This window comes from Bos indicus, chromosome 15 (genome assembly GCF_029378745.1).
Source record: "Bos indicus isolate NIAB-ARS_2022 breed Sahiwal x Tharparkar chromosome 15, NIAB-ARS_B.indTharparkar_mat_pri_1.0, whole genome shotgun sequence".
Lineage (NCBI taxonomy): Eukaryota > Metazoa > Chordata > Mammalia > Artiodactyla > Bovidae > Bos > Bos indicus.
Window position 1 is genome coordinate 48,597,944 of NC_091774.1, and position 19,167 is coordinate 48,617,110.

The 19,167-nt window shown below is 43.0% G+C and overlaps 1 protein-coding gene across 4 annotated transcripts; it reads right to left on the bottom strand.

Annotated features, from left to right (window-relative positions):
* Positions 1-449: 449 nt before the first annotated feature.
* On the bottom strand, positions 450-19,120 carry LOC109569683 (tripartite motif-containing protein 6). Of its 4 annotated transcripts, none has more exons than XM_019975309.2 (8): positions 19,040-19,120; positions 9,664-10,153; positions 9,079-9,174; positions 8,172-8,402; positions 3,990-4,012; positions 1,791-1,891; positions 1,503-1,529; positions 450-1,301 (listed from the first exon to the last, which is right to left on the bottom strand). In XM_019975309.2, the coding sequence occupies exons 2-8, from the start codon at positions 10,084-10,086 to the stop codon at positions 739-741; spliced, it is 1,464 nt and encodes a 487-aa protein (XP_019830868.2). In that variant the 5' UTR covers positions 10,087-10,153; positions 19,040-19,120; the 3' UTR covers positions 450-738. The 4 variants fall into 4 exon arrangements, with proteins under 4 accessions (XP_019830868.2, XP_070659891.1, XP_019830869.2 ...); XM_070803790.1 differs by having other exon boundaries at positions 18,966-19,064; XM_070803791.1 differs by having other exon boundaries at positions 977-1,248.
* Positions 19,121-19,167: the final 47 nt, after the last annotated feature.

The window sequence follows — 19,167 nt, forward strand, 5'->3', positions numbered from 1 at the left end:
TATATTGATTATTTTCTCTTTACATTTTCCCCACATTCTGGCAGAAAAATCTGTATTGGTTTGGCCATTTTCTTCCTCTCCCCTGTTTTTATTTCAATCCATTTAGAATAATTTTTTTTTCAATTAGTATCTTCGATTTTTAAAATCCACAAAGTTTATAGTGAAAACTGAAGTTAGAACCTTTCTTTAAATTGAATTTAAAACCACCAAAATTAATGTTTTAGCACTCAATCTTATATACTTACACAAAAAAACACTCAATGGATTTTAGCACTCAATTCTATATATACTTACACAAGAAACCCAGCAATTTCTATGCTCATATATTGCATTTTATAAAAGCTGACAACAATGTTACAGGAATATAAAGTTACAGGTCAATTTATTTTATAAACAGAGATGAAAACAAAACCTAAACAACGTATGAACAAAAACAAATCCAGTATGGCTTGTGAATAATAATAGTGGTTTATTCCAGAAATTTGTGTTGGTTTTAAAAATGAAAACATATCAATATACTCAGTAACAGAATAAAAATGACATGTAATTATCTCAATAATTATAGACACAATATATGTTGAAAATTTTCCATTCAGTACATAAACTGACATCAGATAGAACTGTTATTTCCTAATACTGCATCAACAAAGAAAAATCTTTACCAAATGGTCAACAGGAAAGAAAGGATAAACTGAGATTCAGGAGAGACTTGGAGTACAGGGTATAAACTCAGAATGTTTAAGAGCTTGGGCGACGCAGAGTCATCGGGAACACACAGTTGCAAGGATTAAAATACGGACAAAGGGTTGTAGGAAAGTAATACTTAGAGAAGGTGTAGATAGGGAAGCCATGGTTGGTGACATTGTAAAAGGAGACTGTGCCAGCATCATAGTCTAAGAACACCCCAACTCGGCGAGGGGGCACTGTCATGGATAAGAGCAGGGAAGTGGATGACTCCTCGTAGGCTCTATATTCATGCTTGTGATGTAATCCAATCACCCAGTACCCACTTTGAGGCTGGTATCGGGAGTAAACATTCCGATTGTTTGCAAACTGGTTGAAAGAGAAAGCAGGTCCCATTGAATCACTGCACACCCCCAGGATCCAGTCAGTCTTCTTGGCTACATCTACCTCCCAGTAATGCTTCCCTGAGGAGAAGTGCTGAGAGCCCAGGACACCACAGCCGTAATGCTCTTCCAGATGAGATCCGGACAGCTGAGCGCCCACAAATCGCACCTGCCTCCGGTTCTTAGACAGGACAAGATTTAAGTTAGCCGTGTGTGGATTCAGGGTCACGTCCACTGTGGGAGAAAAGTACAGCATCAGCAGAGGATGGGTACATGGTCTTATGACTCTGAGAAGAGGAAACACAGGTTATGAGTGGGAAGAAATGGAGCTGGGTGGTGGGGGGAATAGCGACACCTCATATCTGAGAGTGTGTGTGGCTATGAGTGGGGAGGATAAGCACACATCAGCTTAAAGAGGCCACAGTTTCTACTTACCCCAGTAGCTCTGGACATCTGTCAGCTCTGTAACAACAAAGAGTCAATCACACCAGCATTCTCAGGTCTGCTGCCCTCCCTCACCTGGGTGAGGGGAGTGTCAGGGAATTCTCTCCGATTGTGAACTGGCCACTTCATTCCCCTTTTAAGTATGAACCGCATCTTCCTCAGCATATTGTGTTGCTCCCTCTGCCACTGTTCCCAAATACCAACCATGCCCTCCATTCTTTTCATTTCCTACTACTACCATGATCCCCCATCCAAACTCTGTTTCCTGAAACTCCTCACCTCTAAACACTCGAAGCATCTTTTTCAGATCTGGAGCTCGAAACATACTCTTCAGCTTCGTGGGGAGAGCCTCTGGCTTCTTCAGGGTCCAGAACTCACTCCTATAGAGAAAAGACATTATGAAACTCCAACACTGCTAAACTTGGGTGCCTCTAATTCCTGTGTCTCAGGCCCATTGGTGAACTTCAACATTCTTTCCTGAAGAAAATTAGCATCATTCTGCAAAGAGCTCCGGCATAGGAGCCAGAAGACCTGGACTAAAAACTAGCTTCTCACCATATGTGTACATGTTGATAAGATTTTCATGCTTTTTTTAATGACTGTGTAGTACCTATATCTGGGTTTCCCAGGTGCCACTAGTAGTAAAGAATCTGCCTGCCAATGCAGGAGATGCAACAAACACAGGTTTGATTGCTGGGTTGGGAAGATCCCCCGGAGGAGGGCATGGCAACCCGCTCCAGTATTCTTGCTTGGAGAATCCCATGGACAGAGGAGCCTGGCGGGCTACAGTCCATGGGGTTGCACAGAGTTGGACACAACTGAGCATAAAGTCACAAAAATAGTATCTCTATCTATATCTATTTATTAATATCTACACCACATCTTTATTCAGTCAACTGTTGACGAACACTTAGGATGCTTCCACATCTTGGCTATTGTAAACAGTGCTACAATACTGGGGTGCATGTATCTTTCGTACAGACTGGGGAATATGGCCAATATTTTCTAATAACTTTAAATGGGGTACAATGTATAAAAATATTGACTCACTATGTGGTATACCTTAAACTAATATAGTCTTTTGATTCAACTATAGAACAATTTTTTTTAAAGTTGATAGGATTTATCCCTCAAAGCCTCATTTAGGTTTCTTTGTTTGGTTTGTTGTTTTGTGAAACACAACAATTTTTCCTTCTTTGTCTGCATCCTAGAGACCAAATGCATGCTAAGTCACTAAGTCGTGTCTGACTCTTTGCAACCATGGACTGTAGCCTGCCAGGCTACTCTGTCCATGGGATTCTCCAGGCAAGAATACTGGAGTGGGTTGCTATTTCTTCCTTAGAGGACCTTCCTGACCCAGGGATTGAATCCACATCTTCTGCACTGGCAGACAGATTCTTTACCTCTTGAGCCACCTGGGAAGCCCAGAGACTGTATAATATTAAATAAAATAATGGCTGGGAAATTTTTTGCTACCTCTAAAAAAGACGCAAAATATTTAAAACATCAGTGACTTCTTAGAGAGTCTACAGGTATCTGTGTGGACAGGCAGAACATCAGGACCTGCTATGGGGCTTTCAGAGTTATCAGACAAGGGATTCCCTCTGAAGAGTCTGTGGTTTAGTTCTTAATGTCTTACAGATGCCTAGGGAGAAAGACCTGCAGAACAGTCCCTTAGTCTCTGGGAATGTTACCTCAGTTGGAGAAAGGAAATGTCCTCACCTCCAGACCGGGAGTGAAAACTTCCAGAGGGACAACAGGCTCCACAGGTCACATGTCTGTAGGAGCCTCAAGGTACCAGGTATGTGGGCAACTTTAGGGGTCACCTTGAAGAATGAAATTCTACAGTATGTGATACAGAATATGTTCTTGTTCCAGGGCCAAAGCCACTTTTTTTCAAGACCTCAGTCTATGTTTTTATTGTAACTGAGAAAAATGCTAGTCTGAAGAATACTTGGTAGCAAGGTATGGATTGTTCCAAAGCCAAGAGAGAAAGGGAAACTTAAGCAGAGGTCCCTAGAGCTGATTCCTGAACCCTGAAAAAAAAATGCAAATGGAAAATTTCCCTTTAATAAAGTATATGGGCAAAGAAAATCACTGTGTATTTTTAGAGAGCTATAAAGTACTGGAATCAGGGCTGGAAGCAGGTATACAGAGGTTTGTTCTATCACAAGGTACAAGGTGAGTCAGTGATACTGTAACCCTTGATTAAGGACACCACCATCCTCAATTTGTGACCTACCACAAACCAATTTCTCCTAACATAGAAACCAAGCCATTCCCTTTATTCTGGAGGACCCCAAATTCTCATGCTAAGCAATTCAAGACACCACAGTCCTAAATCTCCCCTGCCTGGTGACTTTTTCCCCTTTCTCATTGACTGTAAGATGACTCTACTACAGGAGCATCCTACCCCTCCTAACAGGGTATAGGAATCTTCTGTCAACCCAAGAGAACCACCTCATGTTCTACACATACCTTTTCGCAACGTCACTCACATCCTAGAAAAGAAAGAGAGAGGTTAAGATAAGGAGTAATAGACCTTGTCCTCTACTACAGCCACATCCATGTCTATCATCCCGCCCTTACCACCCCATGATATGTTGGGGCTAGAGATGATCCAATATGGAGGCCACAAAGCAGAGGTAAGAACTCAAGGCAGACTCTCCCTGAGGCCCTATCCAGGCATATCAGGAAATGATTCAACTCATGCCACGGTGCATTTATTTTTATAAATGTGTGTGTATGTGTGTGATGTTATATATGTGCATCATCTATTAATTGCCAGGCACTGTGCCTGGTCCTAGATGCTCTTACATGACTAAGTCCTAATTTCTGTGATCTAGATGCTTACATTCCGGTTGCTGAGGATACAAGACCTTAAATGCGGCTGGTTCTCAAATCCCACCTCCCCTAACCCTCTAGGTTGCTTTGCTGACTTTGTATTTTTCTTGATTTCAACACACATACCTGTTGATGATGCTCACATTTCTTTTATATACCCCAGTACACAAGCCACAGGCTTCCCTAGTGACTCAGTGGTAAAGAATCTACCTGCCAATGCAGGAGATGCGGGTTTAATCCCCTGGGTCAGGAAGACCCCCTGGGCAAGGAAATGGCAACCCATTCCAGTATTCCTGTCTGGGAAATCCCATGGACAGAGAAGCCTGAAAGGCTATAGTCCATGGGGTCACAAAGAGTCAGATACGACTTAGTGACTAGAACAACATAAGCTACAGGAATCACAACTTCAAGATGTCTGAAAGAAAACTTACTTTTTCTGCAACCATAAAGTCTCCTCTGTTACTTTCCATCTTTTTCAATGACATCAGCATTCAGTCACCAAAGGTAGACAAAGTACTGTCCTAAAAAACTGATATTCACCACAACATCCCATCTTAGACCAAAGTAGTCCATTTCACACCCTTAACTTTTTTTAGCCACTGCTCTTTACTATCATCACCACCACTGCCTGATTCATTTGAGTAGAATTATCTCATGGCCTCTTAATTAATCTTCCTAACTTCTGCTCTATACACTTCAATTCAGTAGAAGAAAAGGCCAATGGTTTGATCTGTGCAATACAAGAATAACTATTTTCATAGTAGTGGAGCTATTTTTGGTTGTATCTTGTAAAAACACAACTCAAAGTTGCTTGAATATGTAAAATGGCAGATGTAGATTCAGGTTTGTAACAATTTTTTTTTTTTTTGGCCATATCACACTGCATGTGGGATCTTAAGTTCCTTGACCAGGGATTGAACCTGCACCCCCTGCAGTGGAAGCACGGAGTCTTAACCACTGGACTAGTCAGGGGAGTCCCAAGGCTGTATTAATCTTAAGGCATACTTATAATAAGACACTCAAATGATCAAGTCAGGATGCCACTTCATGCCTTTTCCTCTTAGCTTAGCTTTATTCTCAGGGTTCACATTTTGAAAGCCGCAGGTATGTGTCCAGCTGTCAAATCTTCATGGGCAACAATGTTAAACAGATACGAAAAAGAGAAGGAGGAAGTCTATGATGGGCAAGTTCTGCGAAAATTGACTAAGATAACATTCTCGTTAAAATGACAATTGGCTGTTCTGGGTAGAAGAGTCGAGCAGGGGCCTCAACTATTAAACAAACTGACTATCCATTTGTACTTATGAAGCAATGTTTCCGTTTTGAGGACACTTGTAAAGGGGTTAGAATAAGTGGTGTTAGAAGCAAGCATTAGGGCAACCCAACATCAAAGATGAATAAAAAAGCAAGAAGAATAAGCTAAAAACATGAAATCAGAAGCAGTGAATGAGGAAAAGCTCCAAGAGGTGGAAAATAACTACCCCATGACCCCATGACCTCAATTCGAACTACCCCATGATCCCAATACGAACAGAGGTAGTGGAGGTGATGGAATTCCAGCCAAGTTATTTCAAATCCTAAAAGATGATGCTGTGAAAGTGCTGCACTCAATATGCCAGCAAATTTGGAAAACTCAGCAGTGGCCACAGGACTGTAAAAGGCAGTTTTCATTCTAATCCCAAAGAAACGCAATGCCAAAGAATGCTCAAACTACCACACAACTGTACTCATCTCTCATGCTAGTTAAGTAATACTAAAATTAGAGAAAAAAAAAAAAAAAAAAAAATTCTCCAAGCCAGGCTTCAACAGTACATGAACCATGAACTTCCAGATGTTCAAGCTGGATTTAGAATAGGCAGTGGAACCAGAGATCAAATTGCCAACATTCGTTGGATCATAGAAAAAGCAAGAGAGTTCCAGAAGAACATCTACTTCTGCTTTATTGACAATGCCAAAGCCTTTGCCTGTGTGGACCACAACAAACTGTGGAAAAATCTGAAAGAGATGGGAATACCAGACCACCTGACCTGCCTCTTGAGAAATCTGTATGCAGGTCAGGAAGCAACAGTTAGAACTGGACATGGAACAACACACTGGTTCCAAATAGGAAAAGGAGTTCGTCAAGGCTGTATATTGTCACCCTACTTATTTAACTTACATGCAGAGTACATCATGAGAAATGCTGGGCTGGAAGAAGCACAAGCTGGAATCAAGATTGCTAGGAGAAATATCAATAACCTCAGATATGCAGATGACACAGCCATTATGGCAGAAAGTGAAAAAGAACTAAAGAGCCTGTTGATGAAAGTGAAAGAGGAGAGTGAAAAAGTTGGCTTAAAGCTCAACATTCAGAAAACTAAGATCATGGCATCTGGTCCCATCACGTCATGGCAAATAGATAGGGAAACAGTGGAAACAGTGGCTGACTTTATTTTCTTGGGCTCCAAAATCACTGCAGATGGTAACTGCAGTCATGAAATTAAAAGACACTTGCTCCTTGGAAGAAAAGTTATAACCAACCTAGACAGTATATTAAAAAGCAGAGATATTACTTTGCTAACAAAGGTCTGTCTAGTCAGAGCTATGATTTTTCCAGTAGTCATGTATGGATGTGAGAGTTGGACTATAAAGAAAGCTGAGCGCCAAAGAATTGATACTTTTGAACTGTGCTGTTGGAGAAAACCTGAGTCCCTCAGACTGCAAGGAGATTCAACCAGTCCATCCTAAAGGAAATCAGTCCTGAATATTCATTGGAAGGACTGATGCTGAAGCTGAAACTCCAGTACTTTGGCCACCTGATGTGAAGAACTGATTCACTTGAAAAGATCCGGATCCCTGATGCTGGGAAAGATTGAAAGCAGGAAGAGAAGGGGACAACAGAGGATGACATGGTTGGATGGCATCACTGACTCAATGGATGTGAGTTTGAGTAAACTCTGGATGTTGGCGATGGACAGGGAGGCCTGGCGTGCTGGTGTTGCAAAGAGTCAGACACGACTGAGTGACTGCGCTTAACTGAACTGACCCCAGAACTAGGGCCCAAGAATAAGTAAAGAAATGATTATTCTACTAGGAAAGACAGCAATTGGAAAGCAAGAAACCAAACAGAAAATAAGGAATAGCCTGAAGGTTTCAGAATGTCTCAAGGTACATCCTGCTTCAACTTAACAGTCACACTATTCACTCTATGAAGAAATAGCCACTCAGATTTCCACTTCAGTTGAAATCTCTCTATCAGATTTTTGGATTTGACAGCTTGCACCCTCCTAGTCTATATATACACAGAGACCGGAGTTCTTTCGTTGTTCTTCAAAAGCTCTGTTTGAACTTCTATTATAACATTTTCAATGATTCTGTCCTACAGAAGAGAGTCACAGCAAAGAAGAGCTGGTGATTACATAAAAAAATCTCTAAAGTACTTGAGTTTGGTTGTGTATGCCTGTGACTAATCTGGGTGAAAGGAACCTGACCAATCCCAACACAGCATCAGAGGTCAATAGTACCAAGACTGAGAATTGATGCTATAAAATATCACTCACTATACAAGATCTTTGACATAGTACTGAATTAACTTTTGGACTATCCTTTATACATAGGAAATAAAAATGAGACAATCCCTTAGCATTTGTACTTTTAATTATCCTGTGCTTTATCCATGGATAAATCTTGAACTGTCTAATAGCAAAGAGGCACTGTATGATCAAAGGAAATTTTTTTATTTCCTCCACCAGGATAGGAGTCCCACATCAGAAGGGAAGGAGAGTTATTTTCTCTTGGTCTTGACTCTCAGATCGCAGGCCCCTTTCCTACTCTTACCTGCAGGAGCTCTGTTGCTGACCCCTGACAACGGTGCTCCAGGTCTGAGATGAGCTCTCTCAGGGACTGGCTCTGCTGGACCAGCTCGACCTCAGCTTCTGCTATGATGTTCAGCCCTCTCCTTTCCTCCTCCTCCAGCTTCTTCAGCTGTCGCTGTTCCTCTTTGTCCAGGATGCTCCTCAAGTGATCAAACTGTTTCTGGATCCTGTGTCTCTCAGGTTCCATCTGATTCTTAAGGAACATGGAAAAGAAAGAGGCTGCTAGTCTGCTGAGCTGAGGGTCTCCTGTATAAGGAGCGGAGGTGTGGGGAGGGCAGGCTCCGCACTGGTTTCCTGGAAAGTCTCACTGGGTTGGAGGAACAAATGAGGGAGTAGGCCCTGCAGAACCTGCTCTTTCCTCCTGTTCTCCTTTCAGCTCTTCTCAGACCACTGGCCCCAGGCTGCCTTATCTAGGCTTCTAAGACAGAGACTTTGATTCCTGGGGGTGGTTCAGATTCTAAACATCTTCCCTAGCCGGTCAGGATTAGGCATCAGCCTCCTTTTCCAGTTTTCAACATTGATATAAGAATGACTGGCCTGTGCCTGACCTATTTTTCCAACTTTTGAAACTATAGGACAAGGTCCAGAATCCTTAATTAAGGGCTGCCAATGACTATGGTTATTTTCCCATATGATTGTCTTCAGAAACTTAGATTCCCTTTGATATGTTCATTTCTATTCCCCTTTCTCTCCCCCTTACTCTGCACCAAGAACAATATGCTTGTTTGGAAGGCTTGCAGTGAAGAACTGGGCAAAAGGAAGCTTATCTAGCCAAACTGGGGAACAGATAAAACCAGGTCTCCTTTGCCCTCAGCTCCCATGCCCTGGCTTGATTTCTGCTCCAGGACACCTTAAGAAGAATCTCTTACCTTCCAGGATATCCTCTTCTCTCTGATAACAGCTGCTAATTTCTCGGCTTCCTGCTGCTCTTGCCTCAGCTTCTTCAGAGACTCCTGGAACTTCTCCTGGAAGAAACACATCAAGTCAAGCAGGGTCAAGTGTCAAACTGTCTCAGTGCCAAGACATGGAAAGAATGGGGGAGAGATTATGCTGACCTCAGGAGATGCCAGCCCTAGAATGAAAAACTGAGAAGGTCAAAGTTACCTTTTACAAACAATGGATGGAAACCAGTGAGAATAGGCACTTTCTGTTTTCTGTGGGGGAACCACCTGACCATGAATCACTTTAAGTTCTTTGCTCTCACTGCCAATATATCCCCTGCACTCAACCTGTGTAGCCCCCAGCTGGCCTTCAGCAGCAGTCTCTACTCATGCAGAGCCGATTGTGGTAAGCAAGACAGAGACGGTCTCTGCTCTTGGTCAGAAGGGCTTTTTCTAGGTTCACCCTCTAGGTAAATGGGAGGACTACAAAGAAATTAGATTAGAGCATAAAGAAAAGTTAAAATCTACCCAGCAGTCTGTTCCTGCCTGTCTTCCCTCCACCTGGGCACCCACCTGGTACTCCTGGGCTATCTCCTCCATGAGGAACGTGTGGTGACCACGGTGCTCCTGAGACCGCTCGCAAAGCCAGCAAATGAGCTTCCCATCCTCCTCACAGAAAAGCTGGAGTTTCTCTCCATGGTGCGCACAAAGAATCACCTTCAGCTGCTTCCCTGAGCCCACCACCACCTCCCTGAGCCTCTCGGCTATGTTGGCCAGGTGCCGATTGGGCCGCAGGTTCCCAAGCCAGTAGCTGGTCTGGCACACAGGACACCTGCTCTGCCCCTCCTGGCCAGGCATGGACTCCTTGTTGTCTGCAGTGATGCAGGCTTGGCAGAAGCTGTGTCCACAGTCTATGCTCAGGGGTTCGGTCAGGAGCTCCAGGCAGATGGGGCAGGTCACTTCATCTTGGATGTCCACCAGGACTGCTGAAGTCATTGTAGCCACTTTCCTGGCCTCTGCCTGCCCAGCCCTGACTTCTAAGGTGCTTCTTGTGTTTGGAATCCTGGGTAGACGGGCAAACAAAAAAGGATTTGGGGTAAGAAATGAGGGAGACAAAGGGAGGCTGACTGTTCTGGATAAAGAGGTCAAGCACTGGGGTAATGGGAACTTCTCATTCTAACTTCAAACATGTTCTTTGCCCCTGCCTCACATTCGACATCAATTTGTACCCTCATTATAGCAATAAAACAATTTCCTTTTACTCACTGGATAAAGGGACAATGAGATCCTGGAGAGAAGTGGCTTTAGGGTGAGTCTGTTTAACCTTTTCTCAGCCCACAAACACACATCCTCAATGTTCCAAACACCAGAACATGCTGCTCCCTCAGGATGTTTGTACTTGCTGTTCCTACTGCAAGGAAGCCCCTTCACCCTGGTATCCACATGACTCTCTGACTTCCTTCAACTTTCTCCCTACATGTTTCCTTACCAAAAGGGTTTCCTCTGCCAAGCCTAGCTAAGGCACAGCCACCCACACCATCACTTTCCATATACTCAATGACTTTATTTTTCTTTTTATCACCACCTAACACATTTCTTTTGGGGGGCTTCCCTTGTGGCTCAGTGATAAAGAACCTGCCTGCCAATGAAGGAGATGCAAGTTCCTGGGTCAGGAAGATCCCCTGGAGAAGGAAATGGCAACCCCCTTCAGTGTTCTTGCCTGGAAATCCCATGGACAGAGGAGTCTGGTGGGTTATAGTTCATGAGGTCACAAAGAATCAGACATGACTAAGCAACGCTTTAATTGTCTGAATCCTCCCACTGGAATATAAGCTCCATGAGATCAGAGACTGTTTTCTTATTACTGAATGAGTTCAGTGCCTGACACACAGGTCCTCAACTTTCAATGAAGAAAACTAGAACCTCCTCATCTCTCCATAGATGATTAGATCTTTCTCAGTAGCTTCTTCACCTCTCTTTGCCATCATGCTGGCATGGCTCTCCAGGATTTAATCTCCAAATTCAAAGGTTATCATTTATTGGGAAGACACAACCACCTTCTAACAGAGCTTTACACAGAGCCCTTTCATCTCTCACGGTCACTTTCCCAGAAAAACCCAAAGAAATTACAATGACCACAATAAGATGATGTCATATCTTTACAACCAACACTTTTATAACCAGTTGTGATTTCAAAACCATATTCCCCTGCTTTATACCTTATAGGAAAACTATGAATAAATTATTTTTGGCCTTTTGATAAACAGAGAACCTAAGTGACTTTATAAAAATCACACAGCTTATAAAGCACAGAGCCGGCAATACTTCTCATGTCGAGTCCTAGTTCAAAGCTCCATCCTCAATCTTGTAACTTTAACCCCAAAGAAGGTGTGTGTGTGTGTTAGCACTTAGTTATGTCCGACTCTTTGCGACCCCATGGACTGTAGCCTGCCAGGCTCTTTTGTTCATGGACTTCTCCAGGCAAGAATACTGGAGTGGATTGCCATTGCCTTCTCTAGGAAAGATGGTGTTCAGTTCAGTTTAGTCGCTCAGTCGTGTCCAACTCTTTGCGACCCCATGGACTGCAAAGATGGTCTTAAGGGTGCTCATAGTCTGGCATTGACCTGGTGCTTTCGAGAAAAGACTTTACCAGGCCTGTCCAAAACTCTAGCAGGAGGCTTACGGGGCCCATGTGAATGGGAGAGGAAGAGACAGGTGGGCAGTTGAGGTCACACATGGTTTAGGGATAGGATAATTCATTGAGAGCAGACCTAGGCAGAAGCATGCAGGTGGGGTGTTTGGGACAGAAGTCTTATAGCATTTGGGGAAAGTATTTCAGAATCACTAATAGGAGAAAAAGATAAAAATGGAGGAAAAAGAGGAATGAAGAATTGATACCTTTAATAACATGGATGAGCTGTGAAAACATGCTAAGTGAGTAAAACCAAATACAAAAGATCACATATTATAGAACTCTTTTTATAAGCAATGTCTAGGACTTCCTTGGTTGCACAGTAGATGAGAATCCACCTGACAATGCAGGAGACACAGGTTCGATCCCTGGTCCAGGAAGATTATACATGCAGCGGAGCAAAGTCCATGTGCTACAACTGCTGAGCCTGTGCCCTAGAGATCACGTGCCACAACTGAGCTTGTATGCTGCAAGTACCAAAGCCCATGCACCTAAGAGCCTGTGCTCAGCAACAAGAGAAGTCATCACAATGAGAAGCCACAATGAGAGGCACACCAAAATGAAGAGTAACCCTCACTTGCTGCAACTAGAGAAAGCCCATGCAAAAGCAATGAAGACCCAATGCAGCATAAATAAATAAAAGTTAAAAATAATCTGGAGTAGGTAAATGTACAGACACACAAAGTAGATTAGTGGCTGCCAAGAGTTGGTGGGACAGGGACTAGAGAAGGACTACTGATGCATTTGGAATCACTTCGGGGGGGTGATGAAAATATTCTGGAATTAGACAGTGGCGCTAGTGAACACCTTTGTGATTTAAAAAAAAAACAACAACCTTATTTGTATACCTTGAAAGGGTGAATTTTATGGTATATGAACTATATCTCAATTTAAAAAAATTATATGACAGGAAAAAAAAAGAGGGAGAGGCTATCTTGTGACTTCTGGTTCAGAGCTCTCCCAACTCCACAGCTTTTACACGAGGCAGCTGTGGGAAAAGACCTGAGTCAAGCACGGTGCTGTAGCTGATATGGGGAGATAGGGATGATTGAAATAAATCCCGTACAAGGAAGTGTACCACTCAGACTGTGAGCAGGAAACATAACCTCTTTTGAACACATAGCAAAGACAATCATTATTAATGCAAGCAAGTATGTACCCATGAAGGGACAGTGGAAAACAAAAAATAATCACAGAGACCATTTTCTGATTGCTTTTTATGTGAGAGGCAATGGCTGAACTTTTTATAGGCATTATATAATCTAATCCCATAATAACTCAATCAGATAAATGTAGTAACACTTTTTTTTTTTTTTTTTACAAACGTGAAAAGTGAACTTAAAAAGATAGTCAATTACCAAAGGTCTCGGAATGAATAACTGATGAAGCAAAGGTTATAATCTAGTTTTATGCAAATCCAAACCTCAGTTGTTGTCTGGTCCTTAAAAGAAGAGAATGTTTCCTTTATGCACCCCCACCCCCACGCACTACCTGCCAAGGCACTCAGATCACAAAGCTGCTCAGCTTGTTTCTACCCACTCCTGACTGGTGCTTGTCTCATTTTTCAGCTGTACTGATTCAGCATGATAGCTCCATTCTTCTGATGTCTGAAAGCATCCTACAGCACTTCCTAAGCTATCTGCAGGCTCCTTCTCCAGCCCTGCTCTGCTTCATTCCTCACGGCACATCCCTGGGACTCCATGCTTCCCTTTCCCTGACAGTATGAGATGAGAAGAGAAGGCACTGCCAACTCGGGTAACACAGATGCAGCTCTGAATCCTGAATTTGTCTGTCTCTGGTTCTGGAACACTGGGGTAATTCCTGATCTGAGAGGTGATTTTGTGAATTGCTGATGACAAGTTCTCCCTTATAGCACACTTGTCATAAATTACCTGAGCCTGTGTAGAAGAGTCTCAGTAAAAACTGGCTGTCACTACATTTATACCACCATTGCCTGCCAATCCCTTAGTGGTCTGCCCTATTACCATGATGAAAAGAGCCTCTTTCATATTTTTACCAGGAACAGGGATACAGCAAAATCTGATGAATGGATAGCTCTATATAAATATATATTTTTTATATATATATATGTATTATTTATTTACTTTTTTGCTGGGCCTTTTCCCCTCTTACAGTTTTATTGAAATATAATTGGAATAAAGTACTGTGTACATTAAAGACATAATGATTTGAGTGACATTATAAAATGTTTACCACAAGTTGAGTGAACATCCATCATAAAAGAATAGATGAAGGAAAAAATATTTTTTCTTTGTGATTCGTAGGATTCACTTAAGAACTTTCTTATGTAACATATAGCAGTGTTAATCACGTTAATCATGAATGCATCATTTTCTTACCCCTTTCATATCTTCCTCCTACTTTCGGACCTAGGGGGAAAAAATCCACTATCTCAAGTCATTTACAAGATTTAATAAGATGGCATTTAAGGACAAGGTGAGAAAGCTGGACCTGGCCCAGTCTTTTTTCCATGGCTCACATAAGGGTTAGTTAGGGAAGCTAGTAGCTTCTCTGATGAGACAACTCAAGATATTGAAACTGACCCTAACTTTATTTTTTGCCTGTGCTTAATTAATATAGATGTCCTCATTGAAAAATATCTTCTCATTCTTGAAAGTTTTCAGTCATTAAATTATATTACTGTTGTCTTAAATCACATAATTTTAAAGAAATTTAAAAGTATTTATTTATAGTGTTCCAGCATTGAATCACGGAGAAGGCAATGGCAACCCACTCCAGTACTCTTGCCTGGAAAATCCCATGGATGGAGGGGCCTGGTAGGCTGCAGTCCATGGGGTCGCTAGGAGTCGGATACGACTGAAGCAACTTAGCAGCAGCAGCAGCATTGAATCACTCATTGGAAACCACATGTTCCACTTGCCTATATAGGAATGGGCCTAGGAGTCTAGTTTGGGTCACCAAAGAGCCAGCTGACAAAGACACTGCCTACTTGAAGGTACACTACCTCTGATTCCAGCTGTGACCCTCATGTACAAGGTAGGCCATAGCGTGACTTGAGTGCAGATATAATTCTATGTTTCTTAACTGGCCCCCAGCAAAGGTGGATGTATACTGTGTACAACATGCTCAGTGTGGGCAAAATTTAAGAAAACAAAATCTGTTAGCTAGGCAGCAGCAGGGAACTGATGGAGTTAAACCAAGGTATGCATTGTTTTGCAGAAACCATTGCAAAAAGATGCAAAAAGTTTCAAATACCAGATGTTTCACAAAGGTTACAGTGCATTCCAATCAACAAGATAACCACAGTGTGAGCAAACCACCAAGCACCTGTTTGCTCGCCATTTTTGGCAAGCTAGAGAAACCCATACTACATGGAAGATCAAGCCTGCCATTTCATGAATAGCCATGCACCCCAGACACAAAACTTCCCTGATCCTGCTGTTCAGAAAGACAGTTTTTGAGATCTTCTCCCTGTCTCCTTACTTGTCGCAAGTAAGAAACACTTCTACTTTAATCACTAGTTGGTGGTTCATTGGCTATGCACCCCAACTGATAGACCCACTGAAACTGGTGACAGGTCCTGTAATTGACATCAATTTTCCCCTCTTGAGAGTGTAATAAGATTAAAAAAATATCAAGTTGCCTGCCAGTAACAAGCCCTTACAGAAGTGCCTGAGAAAGTGCTCCAGACCAAGAAAACAATCTGTGAGATAAGTAAGGTGAGTACAAGGCATTGCTAGAGATCTAGTGAGCTAAAACCATGACCTCAGTGCATATTACTAGACAATAAAATGGGCGTACTGATATATACAACAAAATAAATCTCAAAAGAATTATGCAAAATTAAAGAAACTAGACACCAAGGATAAGGTGCTGTATGATTTCATTTATATGAAATCCTAAAAACGACAAAAAAGTCTACTATTTGAGAACAGACTAGTGGATACCAGGGCCCAGGGCTGCCAGAAGGGGATAAATTACAAAGGGACACAAAAAAGTATGGAGGATGATGGAAATCCCCTATATATATCATGACTGTGTTGTTTGGACAACTATATATGGTCAAACCTGATGGAATTGTAGGCTTATTAAAACTGCCAACTTATTAAATGTAAATGACAACTCAGTAGAGCTAACAAAAAATAGAAGAAATGCAATGAGAAAAACTGAGGCTTAATTTTCCGATCTTCTGAACACAAGTTAGAAATGTGTTGTCAAGCACGGTAGCCACATGTGGCTCCTGAGCACTTGAGATGTGGCTAATTGGAAATAAGATGTATAGCCACATCTCAAGTGCTCAGGAGCCACATGTGGCTACCATGCTTGACAATACATTTCTAACTTGTGTTCAGAAGATCGGAAAATTAGGCATCCAGTCCCACCACTTCATGAGAAATAGATGGGGAAACAGTGGAAACAGTGTCAGACTTTATTTTTCTGGGCTCCAAAATCACTGCAGATGGTGACTGCAACCATGAAATTAAAAGATGCTTACTCCTTGGAAGGAAAGTTATGACCAACCTAGATAGCATATTCAAAAGCAGAGACATTACTTTGCCAACAACGGTCCGTCTAGTCAAGGCTATGGTTTTTCCTGTGGTCATGTATGCATGTGAGAGTTGGACTGTGAAGAAAGCTGAGCGCCGAAGAATTGATGCTTTTGAACTGTGGTGTTGGAGAAGACTCTTGAGAGTCCCTTGGACTGCAAGGGGATCCAACCAGTCCATTCTGAAGGAGATCAGCTCAGGGATTTCTTTGGAAGGAATGATGCTAAAGCTGAAACTCCAGTACTTTGGCCACCTCATGCGAAGAGTTGACTCATTGGAAAAGACTCTGATGCTGGGAGGGATTGGAGGCAGGAGGAGAAGGGGACGACAGAGGATGAGATGGCTGGATGGCATCACTGACTCGATGGACGTGAGTCTGAGTGAACTCCGGGAGTTGGTGATGGACAGGGAGGCCTGGCGTGCTGCGATTCATGGGGTCGCAAAGAGTCGGACACGACTGAGCATCTGATCTGATCTGATCTGAAGTATAAAATACACACTGAAGATATGGTAAGAAGCAAATAATCTGGTAAGAAAGATTTGGTAAGAAAAATAATCTAAAACATTTCATTAATGGATTTTAAAATATTGATTACATTGTTTAAATATATTTGGGGAGCATGAAGTTAAATATATTAAAATAGTTTCTTCTAATGTTTTAATGAATCCAATAGAAAAATTTAAATTATATATGTGGCCCTATAATTCTATATAACTTTTCCATCTAATGCTCTACTTGAGATATTCAAGGCAGAGTAAGATTCTTGAACAGAAAAGATTATGTAAGAGTTGATGTCTCTTGTTATGAAGTTGAACCTGGGGAATGGAAGAAAACAGACTCAGCTAACTTTCAGTTATAAAGGTTTGCGTGAGCCCCGCCCACATCCCATTAGGCGCTTCACCAATGGCTACTGCTCAATGCAGCCCAAATGACACAAGAAAAGCCAACAGAGTCCCACGTCTCAAGAGCTGTGTGGGTGGCAGAAAAATGAGTCCCGCTGTGTGAGAGCAGATACCAGAGCCTAAGGGGAAGAGCTCTGAAGATCAAATTAGCAAATGAAAGTCCTACAGTCCGGTCCAGCTCTTTAGGACCCCATGAACTGTAGCTTGCCAGGCTCCTCTGTCCGTGAGAATTCTCCAGGCAAGAATAATGGAGTGGATTGCCATGCCCTCCACCAGGGGATCTTCCCGACCCAGGGATCGAACCTCCATCTCTTACGTCTCTCCTGTATTGACAGGGGGTTCTTCACCACTAGCAACACCTGGGAAGCCCAAATTAGCAAATGAAAGAAGCCAAATCCAGGACTGGGTGGAACCAATTACATCAGTTGCAGCCTCCAGAAAATGGTAAAGTGGTCTGCTAACTTGCCTCACTGGAATCCAGAATTTCTGGGCCTCAGAGAGACCAATTCAGTATCTGCGTTTGTATAAGATCTCAGGCGATTCGTATGCACATTAACTCCTCAGAAGCTCTGCTTTCCTCCCAGGTAATTGCAATTTAGGGTGCAAAATAGAAAGGGGTGACGGTGGGTAGGGAATGGCAGAGAATGAACTGATACTTAGATCTGAAACATCTTTTAGAATAAAAGCTCACAACTAGATATTAAAACGGCTTTCAGAGTAAAAGTCAGTAAATCGGTATTCTTTCCAAAATTTTGATTTCATACTTTTCTAAGGTAGGCATTGAGTTTGATTAATATTTTGAGTATTTACGATTTTTTCAGGCGCTCTCCTGTTTAAACTTCTGCCTCACTTAAACCTCACCAAAACTCTAGAATGTAAATATGACGCTGTTCATTACATAGATAGAAGAAGCTGAAGCTCAAGCAACAGGTAGGGGGCACACAGGCTGGGTCTAAGTGTCCAAGACCGACGCTGAGCCCAGGCACTCTGGCCACAGCTCCTATGCTCCTAACCAGACATTTTTGTCTCCATCGACAGATTAAACGCTGTCTCTAATCTCGCTGAGCTCATTCGCAGTGAGGATGAGAAAGACAGTATCTGTATCATGAGCCCCACAAGGGAAGGGACCCCATTTCTTATACCGCCCTGTCACTTCAAGTGACAGTAAGTGGTCCAGCCACAGAGGGCAGATATCTCCGCGTGAAGGGCACGTAGAGGCTTCAGAGAGTCAAGGCAAACGAAAGGTTTTTAAAATAGTCTCTGAAGAACAGACTACTCTCGAAAAGGTCTTTTTTCCTGAGCTCGGTGGGGCGCCGCCCTGCCCGCTATGGGGAAATTGCACGCAGCCCGCAGGTCAGACTGAGCGCGTCCGGAAGGCTCATCCCCCAGCTCCCTCTGGGAGGAGTCAGGGCCTCAGGGGTGGAGGGGTGGAGGGGTGGGGGCAGGATAAACGGTGCTCACTTCCTGGAGCTGTAAAGTTGAAGATGGGGGGATGGGCTGCTGACCTCTGGATCCAAGCCAGTCCCCAGGTCGGCCGTTATTTCCTAACGTCATTCCCTAACAGGACTTTCAGAGGTGACTCCCCGACATCCTTTAGCTTCCAGAATCAGGGTTTCATTATCACCACCTTTACACAGGAGACTCCCAGCTCCAAAGGTGTGTCTTCCTCACTCCCTTCCTGAACTTGAGTCATCTCAAAACTGCAGAGGTCTCCCTCACTCGGCCTCCACCCGCGAACACCCCCAACCAACCTGTAGGACGGGTCAAACTCTGAACACTAGTGGGGACAGCGGCGGCTGGCCAGAAAATGGACTCGCTCACCAACCTGCAATCTGTGACTTGGATCAGAGCCGAGGATTTACAGCTGCTGCCGCCGCCACCGAGGCAGAAAGGCTCAGGGGGAAAGGGGCGGGGGCGGGGCCGGGGGGAGGAGATGCTGCTGATTTGTCCAGC

Coding starts and splice junctions, on each gene's coding strand:
- LOC109569683 (XM_019975309.2), bottom strand. CDS start 10,086: ATGACTTCAGCAGTCCTGGTGGACATCCAAGATGAAGTGACCTGCCCC. Junction 8,403..9,078: donor AGAAGAGGATATCCTGGAAG/GTAAGAGATTCT, acceptor ATGTTCCTTAAG/AATCAGATGGAACCTGAGAG. Junction 1,302..1,502: donor AGATGTCCAGAGCTACTGGG/GTAAGTAGAAAC, acceptor TTTCTCCCACAG/TGGACGTGACCCTGAATCCA.